We start from the raw sequence: 27,217 nt of genomic DNA on the forward strand, positions 1-27,217 counted from the left end.
GCAAAATAAGGATGAGGATATGGAGATGTGGTTAGTGTAAAAGCTGAAATATCATGAGAAAACTTTTAAAATATTATAATTATTTTGAAAATCTGATTTAAAAATGTAGTAATTAATCATAATGGAGATATTTAGCAACATGACAAATATTAATCGAGGCCAGATTGGTTGTTCAGCTGCAGTTATTACTCAGATCACTGTTAAAAATCGAGTTACAGCACACTGAATAACTTATGAGGTTTTGAACGGTGATGTTGCTGGCCCGGAGTTGGGAAGGAGTGCCCACAGCAGGGCCTGTGTTGGAGTAAGGTAAAGAGAGAGACCAGAGGCTGCTCTCTCTCCTTTGAGGGGGAGAGTTGACTGGTGGTGATTTAACCTGAGGATCACCACACCTCAGGTGAGGGGCAAGGTTGAGAAGACTTACTGCATGAGTAACCTCAGCCAGTGCTGAGCAAATGACAGATTGCAACTTCAGAATTTCTGCGTTCATTTGTGCTCATGCTAAACCCTGAGGTTGTGGCCAGACTCAGAAGGATAATGACGGCAAAACCTGACCACAAAGCCCCCACAAATTCTGAGCAACAGAATCATAAAATCCCTACAGTGCAGAAGGAGGCCATTTGGCCTATCGAGTCTGCACCGACAACAATCCCACCCTATCCTAGTAACTGCACGTATTTACTCTGCTAATCCCCCTGACACCAAGGGGCAATTTAGCATGGCACATTTTTGGACTGTGGGAGGAAACCGGAGCACCCGGAGGAAACCCACGCAGACATGGGACGAATGTTCAAACTCTACACAGACAGTGACCCGAGGCTGGAATTGAACCCAGGTTCCTGGCGCTGTGAGGCAGCAGTGTTGACCACTGTGCCACCGTGCATCCTTGTCACCATTCAGACAAGAGTTATTTTTATAGCCACCCAGAAGAGTAAGTTATAGACAGAACTTCCAGATCAATATTGAAAGAATATGATAAGCAAATTTCATTTGGAGAGAGATACGCCCACAACTAACAGTTTAAAAAATCCTTACAACCTATAGAAACATTTCCAATTGCTTTTAGAGCAGCATGGTGGCACAATGTTTAGTACTGCTGCCTCACAGCACAAGGGACCCACGTTTGATTCCAGCCTTGGGTGACTGTCTGTGCGGAGTCTGCACGTTCTCCCTGTGTCTACCTGGGTTTCCTCCGGGTGCTCCAGTTTCCTCTCACAAAGATGTGCTGGTTAGGTGCATTGGCCATGCTAAATTCTCCCTCAGTGTACCCGAACAGGCGCCAGAGTGTGGCAACTAGGGGATTTTCACAGTAACTTCATTGCAGTGTTAATGTAAGCCTACTTGTGACACTAATAAATAAACTTCAAACTTAAGGACACCTTCAGAATTGGTGAATATCTGTTTCCCTAAGGCCTGTGGCAGGTTCCTGCTTGATTCATGGTGAGATCCCAGTGGAAGCCCATGCAATTGTAGTCCTTTAATAGCCCAGAGATTGTGGTCAGCAGCAAAGGTTTTCATCGAGAAAGCCTTAGGCTGCTTTCTCTAAAGTTTCACCATAACTCTTGGAATGCAACTGTAATAAAAAGAAACAAGGTCAGTCTTGGTAGCTCATTGCTGCTCCAGGGTCTTCCCATGTCTCTGTGCTTTTGTAATTTGATATTTGTCTAAATGTCATTAGAAGCTAATTGGGGGCGGCATGGTGGCACAGTGGTTAGCACTGCTGCCTCACAGTGCCAGGGACTTGGGTTCAATTCCCGGCTTGGGTCACTGTCTGTGTGGAGTTTGCATGTTCTCCCTGTGTCTGTGTGGGTTTCCTCCGGCTGCTCCGATTTCCTCCCACAGTCCAAAGATGTGCAGGTTAGGTGCATTGGCCATGCTAAATTCTCCCTCAGTGTACCCAAACAGGCTGCGGAGTGTGGCGACTTGGGGATTTTCACAGTAACTCCATTGCAGTGTTAATGTAAGCCTACTTGTGACTAATAAACTTTACTTTAAAAAATTGGGTGCCACAAAGATAATAGGATCGATTTGAAAATGCTGGAAAACACAGAACGTATGTCATAACTCCATATTTAATTGTAGGAAGATGCAAACCCAAAGTCAGTGTAATGGAGGAGACTTTACTCAGTCAGTGATATGGAAGTACAATGTCTTGTTTGGATTGAGTACAAGTTTCTGATCTTATGCCACATATTTAGAGATTAGAAATACATCACAGATATTGTACATTTTACATCATCTGACAATGAGAACAACTGAAGATTCGGAAATGTTATTTTTTTTAGAATGTCTGAAAGTTTTCTACCCTTTCTGCTTACCGATGCTATGAGTGTGCGCACAATTCAATGTCTAATTGATGCCATGTAGCTGCAGCTACTCAAAGGATCTATTTTAACATTATTATCAGGGCTTTCCCTAAGATTATCTGCGTCGCCCTGCCTGATTAATGAATCAGGGCGTGTTTGCTACAAAAACTAATTAATAACATCTTGTTTAGTTTTATTTTACTTCTCTGGTTTCATGATCGCAAATAACAATCATTGGGGGCAGAGCAATATTGTGAAAGGAGAGATATTGCAGACTTCCTGCTTTTAGGTTACTGAAAATGTCTTGGGAACGGGACAGGAATGATGTAGCAGATGCTGAAGTACAGAGACTCATAGCAGGACCTCAGAATCGCATCTACTTTGTCACACCTCCGGCTTGGTTATGGTGGAAATTCTCCCCCAGTAAGAAAAATGCAGGAGTTTCACGTTACTATGAGAGCGTGCCGGTGTGAGGCCTCACTTGTCCCTTTCCTCCTCTTACACTGTGTCTAGAAAGGCAGAAATGAATGCCCATTAGAACTGGATATTCAGGGTTTCCTCTGGTTTTCAGTGGGAATAAAAATTCCCATTTGCCATCATCCGCTTTATAGCGTAAAATCAAAACCTCTCTCAACATGCAAATGGGTCCGGCACCAGATCTTAACCTTTTAGGCATGAGTTGCAACAGATGAAGAAAATCAGTTCCTTGTTAGATGTCTGCCAAGACATTAAAACTTTGCAAAATGTAACCAGTTTAGCACAGGAATACGGCACAATATTAATGTAGAAGTCTCAGGACGGAGACTGTTTCAGCTCCATATTGGAGCTACCTACTACCATCCCATTTCCTGGCCCTATCTCTGTCCCTTTGAATTCTTTCTTCATCGAGTATTCCTAATGAAAATGAATCCTTTCCTGACAATGAGAGAAGATTTCCTCTCTGTATATCGGGTGCAGCAAAATCAGAAACATATTTACAATTTTATTACACCCAGCACACAGTGAGATCTTGTCCCAACTAGGAAAGTGCTACTGAGGCATCTACCTGGTTTAAAATTCTAGTTGAAGACAACTCCACATACATGCATGTACAAAGGCACACACATGCAGAGACCTGTACACATGAATATGCATAAATACTGCCAGGCACACTCAAACTGACCTCTGTGTATTTTTGTGTCAATATGTGTATATGTTTATCTATGTGTGTGTTTTTTCTGTATGTGTGTCTGTGTGTTTATGTATATGTGCGTGAGGGAGACTATATATATATATGTGTGTCTATATATGTATGTATGTGTGTCTATAATCACAATAATGTGGACCTACACAGAAATTCATACAAACACAGGTGGAGACATTCATACATGAAGATTCACACATTATGTACACACAAACATGGACATCCATATGTACATGAATACACTCATACGTGCACACACATGAAGATACACATGCATACAGGTCTGCCCCTATTTTGTGAATTTCTTGCTGATGTAATTAGACTATTTTAGACATTCCTTTGTTGACTAGTTTGATTAGAAATGCACAAACACACAATTTACATGGGTGGTAGGTTTTTATCTCTACAGTGCTGAGTCTGTCTTAGTCTCAGGGTCACATCATGGTCTCGCTATCCAACTGCTTCTGGTTTTCATGTTCCTGGCAGATGAGCTGATAAGGCTTCTCATTTTCTTCAATGACAGAATTGCCAACTTCTGCGTCCGATGTGTGCAGTTCATGCCTTGACAGGTGCTCCACAATGCCCGCTCCCAATGAGTCACCAAGCACATTAGTGGTAGTTCGCAGACGATCCCTGAAAAATAAAAGCAGCATTATATTTCCCCTGTTCCTGGGAAAACCTGATAACCTCTGCTGAACAATAAAGCTGTATCCTTTTTTTTCATGTGAGCCCGGGCAAGGAGAAAGGCCACAATGCCCAGGAATACATTGTGAATTAAATTCTGGTAATCTTGCTCTGTTTACACCAGGAGAATAATCTTTCACTGAGGGCGTCAACCGAAGATAAAACTCTGGCCTTTGATTCCATCCATGAGAGTTGCAGCTAGGGGATAGAAACCTCCACCACAAAAACAACAGATTGGATTGCAGTCTTTTAGCTTTGTGTGTGGTGTCAATCAAAGTGTAACTGGTTGAAAGGAAACTTTGTGGCATTAGACCCATCTTATTTCAGAAACGCTGGGTAGCTTTACCATGCCAGACTGTAAAGGGTGCCAAACTTGTTTGCCTGCTCCCAGGTCATCTGAACATTGGAGCCCCTTGTTGGTCCTTTCAGCCTCATTTCTTGTGCATTCCCAATCGCTCCATTGCAGGGAGAGAGTAGAGTTCACTACCATATAATTCCTATAGTAGAGAAGGAGGCCATTCGGCCCATCGAGTCTGCACCGACCACAATCCCACCCAGGCTCTATTCCCATAACCCCAGGTATTTACCCTGCTAATCCCCCTGACACTAGGGGGTCAATTTAGCACGGCCAATCAACCTAACCCGCACATCTTTGGACTGTGGGAGGAAACCGGAGCACCCGGAGGAAACCCACGCAGACACGGGGAGAATGTGCAAACTCCACACAGACAGTCACCTGAGGCTGGAATTGAACCCGGGTCCCTGGTGCTGTGAGGCAGCAGTGCTAATCACTGTGCCACTGTGCCGCAAACAGGGAAGCTCTCCTTTGGCATAGTTTGTGAATGAGAAATTCCACAACTGTATCAAAGAACGCAGTGGTTCTTTGCTCATGCTGCACTATTTATTGTACCTTTTCTCGTAACTCCTATCTCCTTGGACTGTAGTTTCAGCCCCATGCGACGATATACCGCATGCCTTTGAAAGGTTGTCAATGGGAGGTCTAATCTTAGCTGGGAGCTTGTTCTCTATACTCAATTAGATTGGCTCTGAAAGATTCCACTAGTTTATTTTATTCTGGATGGACAGTAAGGTCACAGTGCATTAGTCCCATAGTTCAAACGCCAGTGCCTGAGAATCAACTACAAAATGATTTTTAAAAATTAATTTATGGGATGAGAGCATTTCTGGCAAAGCCAACATTTATTGCTCATCCCTCATTGTCCCTGGGAAGGTGGTGGTGGTGAGATGTCTTCTTAAACTGCTTCATCTGTGTGGTGAAGGTACTCCCACACTGCCGTCAAGCAGGGAGCTCCCAGGAATTGAACCTAGCCATGATGAAGGAATGGCAGTATTTTTCCATTTCAGGATGGCGTATGCCTTGGAGGGAAACTTTCAGGTGGTGATTTTCGCATGTGTCTGCTGCCCTTGCTCTTCTAGGTACAGATCATGGATTTGGAAGGTGCTGTTGAAGAAGCCTTGGTGCGTTCAGTGATGGTGATGTAATTGGATGTCAAGGGGAGATGCTTAGACTCTCTCTTATCAGATCTGATCATTGCCTGGCACATGTGTGGTTTGAATGGTACTTTTCATTTATCAACCTAAGCCTGAGTGTTGCCCAGGTCATGTTGCTTGAGGACATGCATTTCACCATATCTGAAGAGCCTGGATTGGTAATGAATACCGAGCAACCACAGTGCTTGTCCTCACTATGGAGGGAAGGTCATTGATGGAATAGCCAAAGATGGTTGACTCTAGGCTGCCCTGCAGAATTCCTGCAGCAATGTTTTAGGACTGACGTAACTGGCCTTCAATAACCTTAACCATCTTGTGCTCATATAACTCCAGCCAGTGGAGGATTTTCCCCCGATGACTTTTACCAGGACTCCTTGGTGCCACATTTGGTCAAATGCTGCCTTGATGCCAAGGGCAATCACGCTTGCCTCATCTCTGGACTTCAGCTATTTTGTCCATGTTCAAACCAAGGCAGTAATGAGGTCAGGAACTGAGTGACTCTGGCAGAGCCCAAACTGAGTGCCAGTGAAAAGGTCACTGCTGTGTAAGTTCCGCTAGATAGCGCTGTTGATGACATCTTGCACCAACTGTTGATAATTGACAGTATATTAATAGAGTGATAATTTGTCAGATTGGATTTGTCCTTTTTATGAACAGGTCAAACCTGGGAAACTTTCTGCTTCGTGGGGCAGATGCCAGTGCTACTGTGCTGGAACAGCTTGGCTAGAGTCACAGCTAGTTCTGGAGTAGATGTCTTAAGGTTACAGCTGGCATAAACGCTAGCATTTGATTTGTGATACAAGTATTCTAAAAATGTCTTCTGAGTGCAATCTATTATCAAATAACAAATGGGCATCATTGAAATACTCTGTTCCCTGAACGAAGCACTTGGAGTTTAACAAACTAGCTCAAATATATCATTCTAAATTGCATTCCCAAGAAAATCACTGGCTACTTCTGTACCAAACAGCTCTGTTCAACTGGGTTAACAAAACCGTCTCCAATATTAAGTAATCCTCAAGCCAATTCACCAATATTCTTAGAATCTCTACAATGCAGAAGGAGCCCATTCGGCCCATCGAATCTGCACTGACTCTCTGAACCAGGCCCTAATGCTGTAACCCCATGTATTTACGCCACTAATTCTCCCTAACCTACAAATCTTGGGACACTAAGGGGCAGATTTACCATGACCAATCCACCTAACTTGCACATCTTTGCACTGTGGGAGGAAACCGGAGCACCCGGAGGAAACCCACGCAGACACGGGGAGAATGTGCAAACTCCACACAGACAGTGACCCGAGCCGGGAATTGAACCCGGGTCCCTGGCGCTGTGAGGCAGCAGTGCTAACCACTGTGCCACCGTGCCACCCACTGAGTGGTCCTTCACGAAAGCTTTCTAATGAATAATTTAGTGCAAACACTGTAATGTTAAAAGGCAAGAACAATACTGAGTCTGCGTACAGGAACCAGTCCACTGCGATGATCAGGGTGATGTCCTCCGTGGGAAGTCCAACGGATGTCAACACTATCACCATGGTAACAAGGCCAGCCTGTGGTATTCCTGCAGCTCCGATGCTGGCAGCTGTGGCAGTGATGCTGTAGGGTGAAAAAGGAAGCAGAGACTGTAAGCATATCCAGGCTGATCAAAGATTTCACGCAATTGAAATTAATCAAATGTTTTATGAGAAGAACAGTAGACCATTCAGCCCCTCAGGCATTTTCTGCCATTTTATTAACTCATGGTTGATCTGCACCTCAACTCCGTTGACCTGTCTTTGCTCCATTGACCTCCACATCCTTACCTGATCAAACTCTATCGCTCTCACTTTTTGAAAATTTCAGGTGACGCAGCATCTCTTTTTGAGTGAGAGAGATCCATTATTTCCAAAAGCTGCAGAGGGGGAAAGGAATCATGAATTTGAAAGATTATTCTGCCCGGTTCTCATTGCACCCCTTATGTTTTCGGTTCAATATACCGGTGTTCCTGTTCCTGTGATAAGAGCAGCACTGTGGTACTTGGGGCTACCTGTGGCTATTGACATCGACCTCATCCTGGGAATTGGGTCAATTAAGATGTCAGGGTAGCAGCCTGTGCATTTAAAATTTAAAGTTCATTTATTAGTGTCACAAGTAGGCTTACACTGTAATGAAGTTACTGTGAAAATTATCTAGCCGCCACACTCCGGCGCCTGTTCGGGTACACTGAAGGAAAATTTAGCATGGCCAATGCACCTAACCAACACATCTTTTGGACTGTGGCAGGAAACCTGAGGAAACCCGTACAGACACGGGGAGAACATGCAGACACCGCACAGACAGTGACCCAAGCTGGGAATTGAACCAGGGTCCCTGGCGCTGTGAGGCAGCAGTGCTAACCACTGTGCCACCGTGCACTTTTAGGTGCAATACAGTTGACTGCCCTGACACTGGCTGCAAAATCAGAGCAGCACTCTTCATATAGAATTAGAGAATGTGACAGAACAGAAGGAGGCCATCCAATTCACCATGGCCTGCTCCTTGCTAGAGATTTTTAATCAGTCCCAGTCCCTGGCTTTTTTCCTATAACCTTGCAATTTTTCTTCCTTCAAGTATTTAGCCAATTCTCTTTTGAATTTTGCTATCAGATCATTGGAACACAGGCCTTAGGAATGGGAGTAGGCCATTCAGCCCTTCGTGCCTGCTCTGTCATTCAATAAGGTCTACTCGTGGTCTCAACTCCATGTTCCTGTCCGACCCCTCAGTACCCTACACCAAACATCTATCTATCTCAGCCTTGAATAAATTCAATGACCTAGCCGCCACTGCTTCCTGAGGAAGAGAATTCCACAGATTAACAATCCTTTGAGAGAAAAAAAGTTCTTCTCATCACCATGTTATTCTTAAACTGTGTCCATCCCACAGGTGGAAACATCTTCCTGGCATCTATCCTATAAAAGTCCACTCAGGATCTTACATGTTTCAACAGCTAGCTATGTAAAAAAAATGCTTCTTCACATTGCCTTGGGTTTATTTGCCAGTCACCTTAGATTGGTGTCCTTTGGTTAACAATATTTATACCATTGGAAATAACCTCTAATTATTTACTTCATCAAAGCACTACTGCTTCCCAATCTCTCCAGTGGAGGGAACAAGAGGCCTTTAATGGGCTGATGATTCAAGGGTGCTTAAAAGGATTCATTCCAATCGAGAAAAGGGACATTCAGGATTGGTTACCTTTCTCTTTGTCACTCTTGTTGTCAAAGGAGACTATAATGGCCAAATCCCCTGGGCTAGCCTGTGAACTCCCTCAAACCAAGCAACCTTTGGAAGAAATCGGGCAGACAAAAGCCTCATCTATTTTTCCCTCTTCTCCCCTAAACGGGAATTTAGGCTAGATGTTACATGGGGTGAAACCCTGGTAGGGCTGGTGTCACCCTATATTCCACCTCCCAGCCTACTAGAATTTCAGACCTCAATGATATCTGTCCATCATCTGCAAATACAGATAAACAGAAACTCCCACTCACAGGAGAGGGGGCTTTTCACATGTAATCAGTGTGGGCCTTTGGTACTTGTAAATCACAATTACCAATTGTCAGATGAATGAATGGTCTGATAGGAGACACACTGCACATGACTTCAAAACTTTCACCCACATTGAAATGCATGTAGGGCACCAATACTACTATCCACTGGGAGATTTTCACAGTAACTTCATTGCAATGTTAATGTAAACCTACTTGTGACACTAATAAATAAACTTAATAAAGTTTTAACTTTATCTTTTGGCAACTAAGGCTGGATCAGGGTTCTTTGGGAAAAGTAGCGATCCAAGCCATTAATCCACTGCGCCAACAGAAAGCTCCTGTGAAATAATAGGAGACACTGGTATCCAGACACTAAGGTGACCTATCAGACCCAACGCATCAATGTCATAGAGGATGAGACTACTTATATCACTCCCTGTGACAACCCTAACAGAAAAGGCACATTCCCAACCAAGCACACAGAGAGAAGGATTGCACTGGCCCCAGAGGGTCAAAGCACTGAATAAAATTGGTATTTTAAAAAATTCAATCGTGGGACATGGCGTTGCTGGCTAGGCCAGTATTTACTGCCCATCCCTAGTTGCCCTTGAGAAGGTGGTGGTGAGCTGCCTTCTTGAATCGCTGCAGTCCACGTGCTGTGGGTTGACCCACAATGCCGTCAGGGAGGGAATTCCATGATTTTGACCCAGCGACTGCGAAGGAACGATGATATATTTCCAAGTCAGGATGGTGAGTGGGCCACACAGTAGTGTTTTATAAATGAATAATACATTAACTATGGTGTGGGCTTACTATATTTTCAGTAGATCCAATTTACCTCAATTATGCTTACAGAAATAATTGCTGTATTTACATGCTTAATAATAAATAAATGGAGAAACAATTAGGCAGTTTGACCACATTCATATTACCCGAGAAATTATTTTTGTAGGTTACATATATCACACGATCCACATGCAGAAAAGGCACAACCTTCAAGCAGTATGAATATTCTCTCAGCTGTAATGGGACTGGAGTACAGATTCCTCACGCAATGAAAGGAGGGTTGGGGCAGTATTGAGAGGGTGGGGAATGTTGGTGTTGGGTGCTTACCTGTATATAACGCCCAGCACAGAAATGCCCAGTTGCATGATGTAATTCTATGAATTAACATTCATGTAGGCACTACTTTATTTTAATCATTCGTGGGACATGGGTGTCGCTGGCTGGCCAGCACTTATGGCCCATCCCTTGTTGCCTTTGGAGGGCAGCTGAGAATCAACCACATTGCTGTGGCTCTGGAATCACATGTAATCCAGAACAGGTAAGGACGGCAGATTCCCTTCCCTAAAGCACATGGGTTTTTCCAACAATCAACAATGGTTTCATGGTCATCAGCAGATTCTTAATTCCAGATTTTTACTTATTGAAATCAAATTCCAGCATCTGCCCTGGCGGGATTCGAACCCAGGTCCCCAGAACATTAGCTGAGTTTCTGGATTAATAGATAATTGATAATACCGCTAAGCCATCACCTCCCCTTGAATGATACGAACATTCGGGAAGATGACAGACGAGAAAAGGCTACTTGGCGGAACAAGGCCCAGCAACAAAATTCCAGCTCATGCAGCCTCACATTTTTGGTGTTCCTCCACAACGCGCCTGTAATTTTTGCCCACAAGACTGGGGTTCCACTGAATCATTCGGAGGAACTGTACCGATTTCACCTGCTCTGAATGGGGTACTGCAGGTTATAGTTGTGGATATTTGGCCTGCTTCGAAGGCGGGGGGAATAATAAGACAGGAGTGATAGAAAGAAGGCAGGGTGAATGCCTGCAGGATAAGGCAGCACTCGTACCCTCAAAGCACTTGGCTCAGACAGATAAATAAATCATGGAACACAAATCAATAAAACTTTGCTCTTGTGACGAATATACAGCAGGTTTTAGCTTGATATGAAATTGAAGAATATCATAAAACTCAGATTTCTTATATTGGTTTTGACCTGTGTTGACCTCACAAAGACGCTGGAAGCTATGGCCACATCCTGGATTTTATTCAGCATGTGTTTGTAAGCAAGATGAAAACAAATCACTAATCTATGTCCTTTGAAAGGGGTTAGGTTTGTCCATTGTCACAGATCCCATTCACCACCTTCGTCAATGATATCCTAGTGGTATTATCGCTGGACAATTAAAGCAGAAACTCAGCTAATGCTCTGGGGACCTGGGTTCAAATCCCAGCACGGCAGATGGTGGAATTTGAAATCCATAAAAAATATCTGGAATTAAGAACCTACTGATGACCATGAAACCATGGTCGATTGTCATTAAAAACCCATGTGGTTTACTAATGTCCTTTAGGGAAGGAAATCTGCCGTCCTTACCTGGTCTGGACTACCTGAGACTCCAGAGCCACAGCAATGTGGTTGACTCTCAACTGCCCTCTGAACTAGGGCAACAAATGCTGGCCAGCCAGCGACGCCCATGTCCCATAGATGAAAAATAAGTGATGGGTGGTCTCAGTGCTTGTTCCACATAGAGAGTGCAAACAAATGTGCAAATAGTGAGGTGGGGGGGGAAATCAAGAGGCACTAGAGAGGTACATGCAGAGCAAAAGCATGAAAAATAATCAGTAAAGAAAGTAGAAGTGTAAGTAGAATCGAAAATGCATGTGAAACAGAGTGCATCCATTAATTTCAACAATCTCCTCATGTATCGCAGCAGTTGAAAAACCCATGCCAGTGACAGCTTCACACTAACACCCATCATTCCACAGTTTATCTGCTTGGTTCAGATCCCTTTGGCAAAAATCAACCCTTTATATTTGTCACCTAACTGTGTAAGTTAGTGTTCTCAGTAAGTTATATAATCAGGGAAGAAGTGACTTTCACTATACTTTTTTTCTGAACAATGTAAGCAATTTTATTGGGGGGGGTGGGGTGGGAGGAAGAGACTTTTCACTCATGTTTTCAGGGGCAGGAATGTTGGAGAAGGGTGGTGGGGGGAGGGGGAGGGGGGCACAGAGAATCGAATGGGAGTCCCAAAATGCCTTTTAGGTTGGCGGAATTTCCCCAATTGATTGTCCCCTCATCCCCCCTCCCCCGCCAATGTCATGATAGAAATCCCCCCATTTGCATCAATTTAAATATAATTATCAGGTCTTTACACCTGATAGAACCTCCACATTAAATTTTCCATTCACGCGAATCACGACGGGTCCCCCATGATGTGCAGCTGCCAAGCAGAGCTCAGAGTTGCACAGATGAGTACAGCCCCCCCCGGGGGGCGAGGGGGGGGAGGGGTGAGGGGGGGTCATGCCCGGGCAGTACCCTGGCACTGCCAAAGGCTGTTCCATGGAGGTGGTGTTGTTTGGAGGTTCTATGGTGATGGACGGTAGAGTTCTGTGGGGGAAGCACTATGGGGTGGGGGGAGGGGTGTGGGGGAGGAGATGACGTCGTGAACCACCCCTTTATAGAATCATAGAAACCCTACAGTGCAGAAGGAGGCCATTCGGCCCAACGAATCTGCACCAACCACAATCCCACCCAGGCCCTACCCCCACATATTTACCCGCTAATCCCTCTAACCTACGCATCTCAGGACTCTAAGGGGCAATTTTTAACCTGGCCAATCAACCTAACCCGCACATCTTTGGACTGTGGGAGGAAATCGGAGCACCCGGAGGAAACCCACGCAGACGCGAGGAGAATGTGCAAACTCCACACAGACAGTGACCCAAGCCGGGAATCGAACCCGGGACCCTGGAGCTGTGAAGCAGCAGTGCTAACCACTGTGCTACCATGCCGCCCCAACTGATTTGTTGGCAATCAGTTTTTTTTTAAAAAGCTGGGAAAACCTGCCCTCCACTTTTCCCGCCTGGGATAACATTGCCAACAAGGCAAAATTTCACCAATATGTTTGTAATAGTATATTTACTCATTTACTGGAAATTTCTCAATCACATCCTATAGGGATCAGTGCACAAAAACAAATTAAATAAGTGTTTGCTGTAAAGGTCAGCAAACTTCAAGCTTAAAACTAAATTGAAAATTTGTGATTTGGACTAAGTTTGCTTTCAATTCAATTCCCCTCTAGTACTCTACCTGATAGTGATGATTTGTCCAAAGTTTAGATCGTAATTGTTGACCTGGGCGATAAAGATGGCAGCCAGGGCCTCGTAGAGTGCTGTGCCATCCATGTTAATAGTAGCTCCAACAGGAAGGACAAAGCGGGTGACATGCTTGTTGACACCATTATTTTCTTCCAGACACTTAAAGGTGATTGGAAGAGTTGCTGAACTGCAAAAATGAATAGATATTGAACTATTTAGTCCATAGCGAAAGATACAAAGAAAGAGGAAGAGGAGGGAACACATGGAAAGATATGCAGAGGGGATCAGAGAGATGTAGACAGACAAAAGATTTCTCAATGGTAACAGATTATTATAATCAGAATGGACAGGCTTACCTGGATGAAGTGCCAAGTGCAGTGATCAATGCCTGCAATATTCCACCAATAAAAACCCAGGGATTCTTGTGGGTGACTACAAAATAAAGAAGTGGCAGGACAACGAGTGCATGGATTAAGAGCCCAATTATCACCGTCACAGTGTACATTCCCAACTGTCCACCCATCACGGTAAGGTCTTGCATTTCCATGATTTTGCCTGCAATCAGGAAGAGGATACCTATAGGGGCATACCTGAAACAGAAGAAGACACAGCATTTCCTCAGCCTGGCAGTACCTTGTCCCAGCCAAGTTCAGGTATGATTGTAAACAGTTTAAAACAAAAAGGGGACACAATGGAGGTTTGCAGCAGGCGGGGGGATAGGATGTGGGGGAATGAGAGGGGAAAGCTTACCACATTCCTGCTCCTGATCCAGTCAACAGCAGCTTTGCAAAGGCCTTTGAGTTAGGCTTTATGCCCTTATAATATCCAATCAGAATTTTGTGATGTACGCAGGTCCCAGATTGGCATTTTAAGACAGTACTGGGTGGAGCATGTATTGTGTACACTTCACCCTGTATTAAGACCATAAGACCATAAGACATAGGAGCGGAAGTAAGGCCATTCGGCCCATCGAGTCCACTCCACCATTCAATCATGGTTGATTTCAACTCCATTTACCCGCTCTCTCCCCATAGCCCTTAATTCCTCGAGAAATCAAGAATTTATCAATTTCTGTCTTGAAGACGCTCAACGTCTCGGCCTCCACAGCCCTCTGTGGCAATGAATTCCACAGACCCACCACTCTCTGGCTGAAGAAATTTCTCCTCATCTCTGTTCTAAAGTGACTCCCTTTTATTCTAAGGCTGTGCCCCCGCGTCCTAATCTCCCCTGTTAATGGAAACAACTTCCCTACGTCCATCCTATCTAAGCCGTTCATTATCTTGTAAGTTTCTATCAGATCTCCCCTCAACCTCCTAAACTCCAATGAATATAATCCCACGATCCTCAGACGTTCATCGTATGTCAGGCCTACCATTCCTGGGATCATCCGTGTGAATCTCCGCTGGACCCGCTCCAGTGCCAGTATGTCCTTCCTGAGGTGTGGGGCCCAAAATTGCTCACAGTACTCCAAATGGGGCCTAACCAGTGCTTTATAAAGCCTCAGAAGTACATCCCTGCTTTTGTATTCCAAGCCTCTTGAGATAAATTAAAGTATTAGATGGAGGTACATAGCAAGAGGTACTCAAAGGAGGTAAGTTTTAATTATTTTCCTGGCACCATCAGTCTCCAGACTGCCGAGTTCACTTCACATTACCCGTGAGAGACTTACACACCTGGGTGGGGACAATTCTAAACACGGTGCAGAATTTAATGTTCGAGTTCACATCCAGTGGCTGGGAAAGCAATGGGAACCACGCCCCGCGTTGAATACTTACAGGCAGTGCTGGGCCTCCTGTTGAATTAAGCACAAGAAGGGTGGAAGTCCTCTCCCTGGGAGCCACCAGCCAAATAGAGGCTGGTAACTCTCCAGCCATGATGTGGAGATGCCGGCGTTGGACTGGAGCAAACACATGAAGGAGTCTAACAACACCAGGTTAAAGTCCAACAGGTTTATTTGGTAGCAAACGCCACTAGCTTTCGGAGCGCTGCTCCTTCGTCAGGTGAGTGGGAGATCTGCTCTCCAGTGCCACCATGAGAGATGAACACTGCTGGCACTGCACAGAAGCTTGATCCATCAGGCATCTACCTGGCTGACTAAATGGCCCCCTCCCCTCCTGCCTTGGAACTCACATCTGGGGGATGAAGTGCGGGGGTCGCATAAAATTCCGCCATTTGTGCGCAATTTTGGTCATCTTACTTCAATAAGGATCTAGAAGCATTAAGAGTGACTAGGGTGATTCCACCTTGGGAAACGGAGCAGAACTTGACACCCCACCGCACCACCAGGGCCTGCCTGCCTGCCCTTGCCCCAATTGAGACCCTCATTCATTGGCCACTTCCTGCCCTGGTCGCCACTTTGTGGATGGCGGAAGGAGGCCGGGGATGGGAGAGATGCCTGGTTTTGTGGCCTTAGATGGGAGAGATTGGTAGGGTGCCTCCCTCATGGGCCTCCTTTTGCGATCATGAGCTTCCCTGATCCCTACCACCCCCCCCCCCCCCCCCCCCCGGCCTCCATGACCCATATAGACCTCCGATCGCTATCCCTTTGAGAGCCCACCCCACCAATGTACTCACCTCGATGTCCAGGACTGGTGGTGACTTCCTCCAAGCAATCAGATGGCTGGCATTTCCAAGAGGGGAGACTTCCTCTCCGGATGGGGGCAGAAGACTCACCTCCAGCTAGTTAATGCTCCTTAGAAAGTTTAATGGCTGCCGTATGAAGAGGGGACCTATTCCCTGCTGTCTTATTCAATGGCGGAGCTGGAAGCCTTGCCACCCATAAAATGCTGCCCTAAGTAAAAAATGGTTTGAGTCTTTTGGAATTGCTTTTTACAGCTTTCCGGCTTGGTGAACCAGTAAGATCAGATTCTGCCTCCGCTTGACAAACTTTAAAACACCCGAATTCTCCATCTTCTTAGCATTGGGAAATGTGTGTGCGTCACTTTGAGATGATAAGGGGCTGTAATGTTCACGATGAGATCACTAACAAAACGTGTGTGCACCGCAAGACCAATTTTCAATGTCAAATTCTGAAAGTGAGGCCAGTTTCACCTGTTCATGGTGTTTGTCTTATTGCTTAATGCCTTTTTAACAAGCTTCCTTCTTACTGCTTCTGCTGACTGGGTAGCCAAAGGTCCTGAACCTCCAGTGATTAGAGACAAATCTCCAGAGCACTGCTGTGAGCAACTCAGGGGAAAATATCGAGGCATCAAAAATAATTTTGCAAATCTTGTAATTTCCTTCAAGCCCTTTTGCTTACCAGCAATAAAAATATTGAAGTTGATGAAAAAGCTGTCCGACTGATAGTCAGCAATCATCCAATGCGTTCATAAACTGTCCACTTGCTAATCCATTGGCATGGAAAGGTGTGGATAAGTTGGACAACCGAAGGCAGGACTGTAGGTGTCGGGTGGTTGGACCAGAGGTGATGTAACCCTATCTTCTGGGACTAAAGCAACTGAGAGCTGGAAGTGTGCCCTAGATGTCACTGCTAGCTGATATGTGACCAGTGAAAAACTTGATCAGTTTGCAAGGTGTATGGGGTAGCAGGAAATCTAAAGAAGAGGAACAAATACCATAATAAATGCTGCAATCTGCTAGGCCCAGGCAGAGGTATTCCTTGGAGACCACAGCTAGATTGATAATTGCATTGTTCTTGTTTGAGGACGTACTCTACCCTACTCCATACTGGGAGGATTATTAAAACCAATTAGTGCAAAAAACATTGTGCAACTGCACAACAGCGTTGGTATATTTCACTGGGGGCAAGAGGAGGGTCAGACTAAATATTTCAGAATTTGACTCAAGTTACAAATTATCTTAGAAACCCTACAGCACAGAAAGAGGCCATTCGGCCCATCAAGTCTGCACTGACCACAATCCCACCCAGGCCCTACCCCCATATCCCTACATATTTTACCCACTAATCCCTCTAACCTACGCATCCCAGGACACTAAGGGGCAATTTTAGCACGGCCAATCAACCTAACCTGCACATCTTTGGACTGTGGGAGGAAACCGGAGCACCCGGAGGAAACCCACGCAGACACGAGGAGAATGTGCAAACTCCACACAGACAGTGACCCAAGCTGGGAATCGAACCCAGGTCCCTGGAGCTGTGAAGCAGCAGTGCTAACCACTGTGCTACCGTGCCGCCCATGATCCATGAAAAATATAGGCAGTGGAACTTTAGTGGAAGTTCTTGGGGGACAGTGGGCAGCATCCCAGCCTCTGAGTTAGAAGCTCCAGGTTCAATTCCTACTTGAACTTTTAGCTACGAGGAGAGGTTGGAGAAACTTGGTTTGTTCTCACTGGAATGACGAAGGTTGAGGGGCGATCTGATAGAAGTCTACAAAATTATGAGGGGCATGGACAGAATGGATAGTCAGAAGCTTTTTCCCAGGGTGGAGGAGTCAATTACTAGGTTTAAGGTGTGAGGGACAAGATTTAAAGGAGATGTACGAGGCAAGGTTTTTTTTTTACATAGAGGGTGGTGGGTGCCTGGAACTCGCTGCTGGGGAAGGTAGTGGAAACAGATACGATAGTGACTTTTAAGGGGCATCTTGACAAATACATGAATAGGAAGGGAATAGAGAGATATGGTCCCCGGAAGGGTAGGAGGTTTTAGTTCAGTTGGGCAGCATGGTTGGTGCAGGCTTGGAGGGCCGAAAGACCTGTTCCTGTGCTGTAATTTTCTTTGTTCTTTGATGGCCAGGGACGGTACATTTATAATGTAGCCAGACAAGTTGACTACCAACCTGTACATCCTTCCAATACACTTCTGGTAGATGGTAAGAGCAGGAGGGTCTCCCCATAAACCATGTGCAATGCAGTTTTGCCTCTATTGAGAGGCTGGCAACTCATTCCAGGAATATTTAGCTACGGGAGCAGACATAAACACGTGCTTTGTCTGCCTCATACATCACCGGACACAGAAAGCTTCTAAGTATAAGAAACGTTAGATTTGTAACTATTAGGATTTATAGATATATAAAAAAAAGGTTAAGCATTTTATTTCTCCTCTTTCCAATCTGGCATGGTGTGATACCTCACACACTGAACTGTCACCATTCAATGAACCTGCATTGTGCTGCTTCTTACATCTTCAGTGCATCAGCTGGCTCAGTGGATACAGAGAGAATGTTTTTCAGACTCGATTCCAAGAAAACCAAACTTGGCAAACAAGAGTTTAGTTCAACCGCTGTGAGCATTTGCTTGCCAGAAACCTTGGAGCTGCCATCAAAGTGGTGTCTGTGTGCTGTGTAAATAATTAGGAGTTGTCATTGCGTTTAACTGTGCCTCATTCATCCCTTGCCCCTTTTCTTCAGGCTTAGAGCTGTTCAAAATAAAGACTGATCTTCTCCGAATCTACCTCTGTGTTTAGGCTTCACTTTCTCCCTGCTTTTCTTCTCTCAGTTTTTGAGCTATAAAAAGCTAAGAAGGCACTGAAAAAACTAGATTCTTAACTTTGCAAATGACAGTCTCAGTCCTTTAGGAATGGTTCCCGTATACACGAAAGAAAAGATTGCGAAGGGCATAATACAGGTCTTCAAAATGAATGAAAGATGATCTTGAAGTGAATAAGCTGTTTATCCTACCCGATGAATATAGGAGCAGAGAACACAAGCTGTACTGAGAAGCCCTGGCCAAAGTTGTAGATTACAACAATCTTATACCCCCAACAGAATAAGTAGATGATTTCAGTCTAAATTGGCATGTTTTAAAGGATGTGGTTTGGAACAGGGATACTTAACAAGATTGCTTCCCTTTTTTAATCGGGAGAATTAAAGGAAATAAACTCTACATGAAGAAGTTGTGTGGGAGGGAAGATATAGAATACATAGATGTTGGGTGGAACAGGCTTGTTGAGTTACTCTAGATTTCCTATAGCCTCTGAAAGAATCTGTGTTCTGTCTACCATAGGCTGCAGTCTAATATGACCAGGTAAAACGTTTCAGACACATTGGAATCTAACTGAAGCAGAATAATGGGAAATTCAGTCTGCAATCTTTTTTCAGGCATACTTCAGTCTATCAGAAACTAATTAGATACATAGAGTCGTAAAGGTTTACAGCATGGAAACAGGCCCTTCAGCCCAACTTGTCCATGCTGCCCAGTTGTTACCATTAAGCTAGTCCCAATTGCCTGCGTTTGGCCCATATCCCTCTATACCCATCTTACCCATGTAACTGTCGAAATAATTTTTTAAAGACAAAATTGTACCCGCCTCTACTACTGTCTCTGGCAGCTTGTTCCAGACACTCAGTACCCCCAGTGAAAAAATTGCCCCTCTGGACTCTTTTGTATTTCTCCCCTTTCACCTTAAACCTATGCCCTCTAGTTTTAGACTCCCCTACCATTGGAAAAAGATGTTGACCATCTACCTTATCTATGCTCCTCATTATCTTATAGACCTCTATAAGATCACCCCAAAGCCCTTTTCCCTCCAGGGAAAAGAAATCCCAGTCTATCCAACCTCTCCTTATAATTCAAACCATCAAGTCCTGGTAGCATTCTAGTAAATCTTTTCTGCACTCTTTCTGGTTTAATAATATCCTTTCTATAATAAGGTGACCAGAACTGCGCACAGTATTCCAAGTGTGGCCTTACTAATGTCTTGCATAACTTCAACAAGATGCCCGAACTCTTGTGTTCAATGTTCTGACCAATGAAACCAAGCATGCCGAATGCCTTCTTCATTTATCCTGTCCACTTGTGACTCCACTTTCAAGGAGCTATGAACCTGTACCCCTAGATCTCTCTGTTCTATAACTCTTACCAACGCCCTACCATTATGTTTGTCATTTTTATTAATGACCTGGATGAGGGCGTAGAAGGATGGATTAGTAAATTTGCCGATGACACTAAAGTTGGTGGAGTTGTAGACAGTGTGGAGGGAAGTGGCAGGTTACAGAGGGACATAGATAAGCTGCAGAGCTGGGCTGAGAGGTGGCAAATGGAGTTTAATGCGAAAAAGTGTGAGGTGATTCACTTTGGAAGGAGTAACAGGAATACAGAGTACTGGGCTAATGGTAAGATACTTGGTAGTGTGGATGAACAGAGGGATCTGGGTGTCCATGTGCATAGATCCCTGAAAGTTGGCACCCAGGTTGATAGGGTTGTTAAGAAGGCGTACGGTGTGTTAGCTTTTATTGGTAGAGGGATTGAGTTTCGGAGCCAGGAGGTCATGCTGCAACTGTACAAAACTCTAGTGCGGCCGCACTTGAAGTATTGCATACAGTTCTGGTCGCCGCATTATAGGAAAGATGTGGAAGTGTTGGAAAGGGTGCAGAGGAGATTTACCAGGATGTTGCCTGGTATGGTGGGAAAATCGTACGAGGAAAGGCTGAGGGACTTGAGGTTGTTTTTGTTAGAGAGAAGAAGGTTAAGAGGTGACTTAATAGAGGCATACAAGATGCTCAGAGGATTAGATAGGTGGATAGTGAGAGCCTTTTTCCTCGGATGGTGATGGCTAACACGAGGGGACATAGCTTTATATTGAGGGGTGAGAGATATAGGACAGATGTTAGAGGTAGGTTCTTTACTCAGAGAGTAGTAAGGGTGTGGAAAGCCCTGCCTGCAGCAGTAGTGGACTCGTCAACATTAAGAGCATTCAAATGGTTATTGGATAAACATATGGATGATATTGGAATAGTGTAGATTAGAGGGGCTTTAGATTGGTTTCACTGGTCGGCGCAACATCGAGGGCCGAAGGGCCTGTACTGCGCTGTAATGTTCTATGTTCTATTAACTGAGTAAGTACTGCCCTGGTTTGATCTACCAAAATGTATCACCTCGCATTTATCTAAATTAATGCGAACAGGCATACTGCAATCCAATAGGAGTTAAATGGTAATCACCAAGTGCTTCTAGAAGGCAGCCCACTACCACCTTCACAAAGGCAATTAAGAATGGGCAATGAATGCTGGCCTTGCCAACGAATCCCACATCTCATGAATGAATGGAAAAATGGCTTTCTCTCCTCCGGTTATCACTGTCCTCATTGAAATTCTTTGCTTGTTCCCCATGTTTGCCACAACTAGGATCCCATCTCTTACCTTCTTTACCTCCCCAGGGTTCTTGAACAAATCACCCTTCCTGTATCTCCTTTACTGTTTGTAGATCTTCATCCAGGCTTCCACCCATTCCACAGCACACCACCAAATAGTCCTATTCAAAATCACAGACTTTGTGATCTGTGATGGCAACCAGAATGTTTTATTCCTCCTTTATCCCTCTGCAGCCTTTTCTATGGTCAACAGCACTATTCTTCAACCCTTCTATGTTGACTAGTCCCGCTTTGATTCCAATCCTGTCCAATTATAGCCGTAATATTTCTAATAAGGGCTTTTCCCCCAATCTGTTGACTAGTTTTTCTATGTGCGGTGCTTTAACACTTATTGCTATTTAACTCCATCTACTGTTGTTCCAACCAGAGATATATATTGTCCAATTTACTTTGTTGATCTGTGTTGTCTGCTTAAAGTCAGTTGTCTCTTCCTATTTGGCTGTCACTGAGCACTATTTGAATGCATGCTTGGGTTTAGATGGAGGATACGAGTTCAGATATTCATTAGCATTGTTCAATTGGATACGGGGCTCCTCATGGATCCACACCATCCTGGTCCACACTAACATCCTCAATCTTGAGGGAATAGCTACAATATGCGTAAGTTTAACATCTGTTTATACAGTGCTCTGAATGCATTGGCTGGTTTTCAGTCTTTCGTGGGAAAGAATAGAAGGAAAACAGGAGCCCATTTGGCTATGAACATTCCCGCAGATGTAATTCGGAGGAGTGACCAAGTCCCTTTCGTCTGCGTTTACTTACATCAAAATATTATAGTCTGCCAGACACATTTTCAAACATCAATTCTGCAAACCGTGGGCTAGACTTTCCCGTGTGCTGAATTGAGATGAACCATTTGTTGTGTAGGGGGGGGGGGGTTGTCACTTACACATTGCTTCCTCCCATTCCCCCTAAGGTGGTTTAGGCGCCGCTGACCCATATGTAGGGGGTCAGAGGAATTTTAATATTTCAGGTACGGCACACAGCCATCCACTGTGTCACTGGAACAGCCATTCAGAACATGTGGAAAGGAATTTACAGTGGCACCTTTACAGCAATACAAGTCAGCCCGCAGTCCCAGCTGAAGATTTTGTTTTTGCAGTGAACGATTTGCCTGTCTTGAAATCTGGAAATTGGCAATGCTTGCCTATCATTGGGTAGGCACATCAGGTGCCTGTTGTCACCTCTGGGGAATAATGTAGTGTTGGGAGTCAAGGCACTGGAAGATTGCTCCTTGTCCAAGATTTTTCCTTTAGCTACTTAAGGGTAAACCAGACAGAAAACACTGCTCTTAATACTACCAAAGATTCAGTACTTACCAGACATGGTGTGGGGTGGGGGAGGTGGTGAAACTGGGCTTGGTAGCTTCTACTATTCGGGTGCTGCTTTGTTGCAAGATGGCAGTAGCGCCATGCATTATACTTCTGCTGTGAAATGCACTAGAAACCATATTAGTGTTGCGCACACACACACACACACACCCAATGCCCATAGTGAATATGCAGGACGAACAGCTCATGATGCCAAGCAGTGCATACCACAAATATGGAGTTTAGTGTCCGGTTTAGATCAGTCCCGCCCCCTCTCCCAACCTACTACAGCCAACACATGTTCATTAGTATGAAAGACCCTTCCAAACAGCACTACATCAAGTGATCACCAACTACTGAATGGGTTAGTTGTTAATCATTTCTTCTGGCTGTTGCTGTAATTTGACATGTTTTGTATGTTTTTCAATATAAAAGTTTCAAACGGTCTACAGGACCTGCTTGACAGATCCTGAAATACTTTTTTTCACAGCTTGCGCACAAACCATTTGCTTCCAGATATAGAAACATAGAAACAGTACAGCACAGTACAGGCCCTTCGGCCCTCGATGTTGTGCCGAGCTTTGTCCGAAACCAAGATCAAGCTATCCCACTCCCTATCAACTGCACCGGAATTTTTCCGTCCTGCCCGCCACAGGAATCGTAGCGGGCGGGGGTCAGGCCATGCATAGGTCTGTTGACCTTGGGGCGGGATATTCTGGTTTTGGGGCGAGTGCGGTCGGAAAATCCTCCCCCCCATGGATATCCAAAAGGAATGGAACATGTCTGTTCGAATGAACAGAGGTCACACAGATCAGGAGAAGCTGGCAGAACAGAGAGGGGGAGAAAGGAAGAAGGGCTCTCAGCAGAAGGCCATATCTGCCCAGGGTGCGACTCTCTTAACTGATCATCAGTGATGACCAATGTTTAAGTGCCTGGATTTTTTTTGAGAAGATCCTCACTGAAATCTGTCAACTGCTGCAGCCACAACTCCAATCTCAGAGCAGGGCAAAGACCACATTGCCACGGTCATCTTCACAGGCAATGAAGATTTATGCTGCCAGCTTCTTCCAGGCTGCTGCAGGGATTACCAGGAACACCTCGCAGTTTGCAGTGCAGTGCCACGCAAAGGAAATCATTGAGCCTATCTGTGTGAGGATAGATAATCTTCATTTTATCTTGTCACACATAAGGGGCCGGCTTTTAACCCATTCAAAACCCACTCATCTGCTCAGAGTTAAAATCAGCTCCAAGCAGTCAGAGTGAGCATGAAGGTTTGCAAGGATTGTAGGCTTCTCCATGGTGCAGGATGCCAGCGACTGCATGTCCATTGCTTTGCATGCATCTCAAGTCAACTCTATCATGTACCTGAACTGAGAAGGGTTCCACTCCCTGAATGTACAGCTGATCTGTGACCACAGGCATCGATTGGACTGTGCAGGCAAATGTCTGATATCCTGGCACAAGTTATAACGCATTCATTCAGAGGCTGTCCTCTGTGCCTGTTGCATTTCAAGCACCACAGCAAACCCAAGGGTGGCAACTGACCAGCAAGGGTTATCAGCTTAATAATAATCAGTTTATATAATGGGGAGGCGATGGCCTAGTAGTAGTATGCTAGACTATTAATCCAGAAATTCAGTTATAGTTCTGGGGACCCCGGTTCGAATCCCACCTCGGCAGACGGTAGAATTTGAATTCAATAAAAAAAATCTGGAATTAAGAATCTACTGATGACCATGAAACCATTTTCGATTGTTGGAAACACCCGTCTGGTTCAGTAAAGTCCTTTAGGTAAGGAAATCTGCCGTCCTTACCTGGTCTGGCCTAAATGTGACTCCAACTGCCCTCAGGCAACTAAGGATAGGCAATAAATACTAGCCAGCCAGCGACGAATGAATTAAAAAAAGCTGATGACATGACTCATGGCTCACATGGATCATAACTCACGCACACAAATGCTGTTGGCATACAATGAGAGCCAAGGAGTCTCAAGAGGTCTGATAGAGTAGACTGTTGGTGTGCTGAAGCAATGATTCTGCTGCCTGTAGTGTTCTGGGGGAGTGTTACTATACTTGATTCAGCAGGTCTCAAGATTTGCCATTCACACTATGCAACATCATGAGGATCAGCCATTGTGGTGATAAGCTGAGGAGCAGGAGCACAAGGAGAAAGAGGAAGAGAAGTCAGTGGCAGCAGAAGTCAAGGGAAAGCTGCAACCTAGATTGTCCTTCTCTGCCCAGGCTGCATGTCAACAACTAATTTAACAGCACTACCAGTAACTTCAACCCCAATTCCCCATTTACCAGAAGTCGCACTCACTTTATTTTCCTTCAGTCACTGGCATTGTCCTCTTAGCAGAAAACACACAACCCAAATTTCTAAAATAAATCATACATGTTTCATATAAGAAGAAGCCAATCACTGCTGTGTATCTTCTGTGTGCCTTTTCCTTTTGGAGTGTGTCCCTGGGTTGCCACCCCAGTGGTTGCAGCATTGCTGCTGGAAGACTTTCAAAGGAGGATACTGCGGATGGTCTTGGAAGGTGACTTTAAGCAGCTATGGGCTGCGAAGGGTGGCAGCAGTCTGAGCTGGCTGGTAGATGGGTCAAGGACACTAACAGAGTAACAGTGGTGGGAGGATGAACATGCCATCCAGAGAGGGGGCAGTAGGCATGTGCTCCATAGAGCCACTGCCAGTCTAGCGGGCAGATTTCTGGACAGCTGTGACACCTTGCAAGACCCTTTAAACACTGGTTCTCAGAGTCAGTGTGCAAGTGGTGTGATCCCCCATCGCAGCACTCAGGCATTGGGAAGATGAAGCATCAGCTGTCAGTCATTGCATTATAGTTGGGTCTATAAGTGCGTCGATACAGTTGACCATCCATTCCATGGTGGAAAAGCTGGGTTCCAAATTGTACGCAAAGCGCCGAGTCCAGTGGGGGCTGGACCCCTCCATGCTCCTTGATAGCATACACAGGCAGTGGCATACTGGGATTGTCACTTGACTCGTAATCCAGAGACCAGAGTAATGCTCTGGGGACCCACGTTCGAATCCCACCATAGCAGATGGTGAAATTTGAATTCGGTAAAAATCTGGAATTAAAAGTCTAACGATGACCATGAAACCATTGTTGATTGTCATCAAAACCCATCTGGTTCACTAATGTCCTTTAGGGAAGGAAATCTGCTGTCCTTACTTGGTGTGGTCTATATGCGACTCCAGATTCACAGCAATGTGGTTGACTCTTAAATGCCCTCAGGATTGGGCAATAAAAGTTGGCCCAGCCAGTGATGCCCACGCCCCATGAAATAAATTTAAAAAAGGCTATCTGGAAGTTTCCCAACGCACCTAGCATTTCAATGTGTACATTCATCAGCCCATCAGTCTTTTTTCATTTGCCTTCCCCAAAATGCTCATTGGGATCCTCCTCAGAAGAACTAGTGGGAGCTTACTGTCTGGTGAGCTGGTACCCACTGCCTCCTTTCCTATTGTTCTGACTGTAGTGAACTTCTTTGTGCCAAGCGTCTCATGTGCAGATACCACTTCTATTCTTGAAAGTACACACATGGACAAGAATTTTCTTCACTCGTCACAGGAATCTTAGTGGGCGGCGGGGTGGACCATGCAAAGGTCCATTTACCTTGGGTGGGATCTTCCGGTTTTGGGTTGAACGCAGCTGGAAAATCCCGCCCACAGTGTCACTATCTGAACCGTTGGCTCGGAGTGTGAAAGCAAGTGATGGCCTTCCTCCTTCTTCATTGTCCTCCAGCTCTTCACCTACTGCCCGAGCAGGTTGAAGTTGTTGGGTATCTGATACAAAAAACGGACAATTGTTTGCTGGTGGTGAAGTTAACTTGTAAGTCAGAACAGTGTTAGGGATGAAGGAGAAGTGGGATGTGTGAATGAGGATTAGGGATGAAGATATAGTCATCTTCAGTGGATTCAACCCCACCTGTGGCCACAGCCTCAGAAACAGCCAGCACAGTCTCTTCCCTGGGTGATGGAAGGTGCTGGCGTGCCTTGCCCTCTCTGATTAGTTCCTGCTGCTTCCAGTGCACCATCTTCTTCTGCAAGAGAAAAGGAACTGTGCCACTGAATGTCATGCAATCTGGGTGATGTGGCTGTCATGGTGGAGTCACTGCTGGTGTGTGAAAGTTGTGAGCAGTGCATGCAAAGTTTGCAACTGTGGTAAATGGGTGACGATGAGGTGAACCATCCACAGTTAGATATGAGTCCTATTTGATGGGGATGATAGTGATGGAGTGTGCCGATTGGAACAGTAGCTGAGGCTACTGGTGCAGTTGAAGGTGCATTCACTGACCTTGACCACTCAGGTGAGGCCATTAACTTCCTACAGTGCTACATCCAGGTCCTTGGGGCTGCGCACCTGGCATTAACCTCTGTCACTCCCTGTTCCCCACTGCCTTTTCATTATGCGCCTGGAGAGCCTCCAGCACCCTGAGGCTACAGAACATCTTTCCCTTTCCATCTCTTCCACCAAGACCCCCAATGCAGCATCCAAATCTGGGA

The 27,217-nt window shown here is 45.1% G+C and overlaps 1 protein-coding gene across 3 annotated transcripts in view; it reads right to left on the minus strand.

Moving 5' to 3' along the window:
- Positions 1-2,055: 2,055 nt before the first annotated feature.
- slc1a6 (solute carrier family 1 member 6) overlaps positions 2,056-27,217 on the minus strand; it is a 144,339-nt gene continuing 119,177 nt past the window's right edge. For all 3 annotated transcript variants that reach the window (XM_078198449.1, XM_078198448.1, XM_078198447.1), the window contains 4 exons: positions 13,666-13,899; positions 13,302-13,496; positions 7,152-7,286; positions 2,056-4,122 (listed from right to left, as the gene is read on the minus strand). In XM_078198449.1, coding sequence (XP_078054575.1) covers positions 3,924-4,122; positions 7,152-7,286; positions 13,302-13,496; positions 13,666-13,899 — 763 coding nt within the window. In that variant the 3' untranslated portion in view covers positions 2,056-3,923. The remainder of the gene's footprint in view (positions 4,123-7,151; positions 7,287-13,301; positions 13,497-13,665; positions 13,900-27,217) is intronic.

This window comes from Mustelus asterias, chromosome 26 (genome assembly GCF_964213995.1).
Source record: "Mustelus asterias chromosome 26, sMusAst1.hap1.1, whole genome shotgun sequence".
Taxonomy (NCBI): domain Eukaryota; kingdom Metazoa; phylum Chordata; class Chondrichthyes; order Carcharhiniformes; family Triakidae; genus Mustelus; species Mustelus asterias.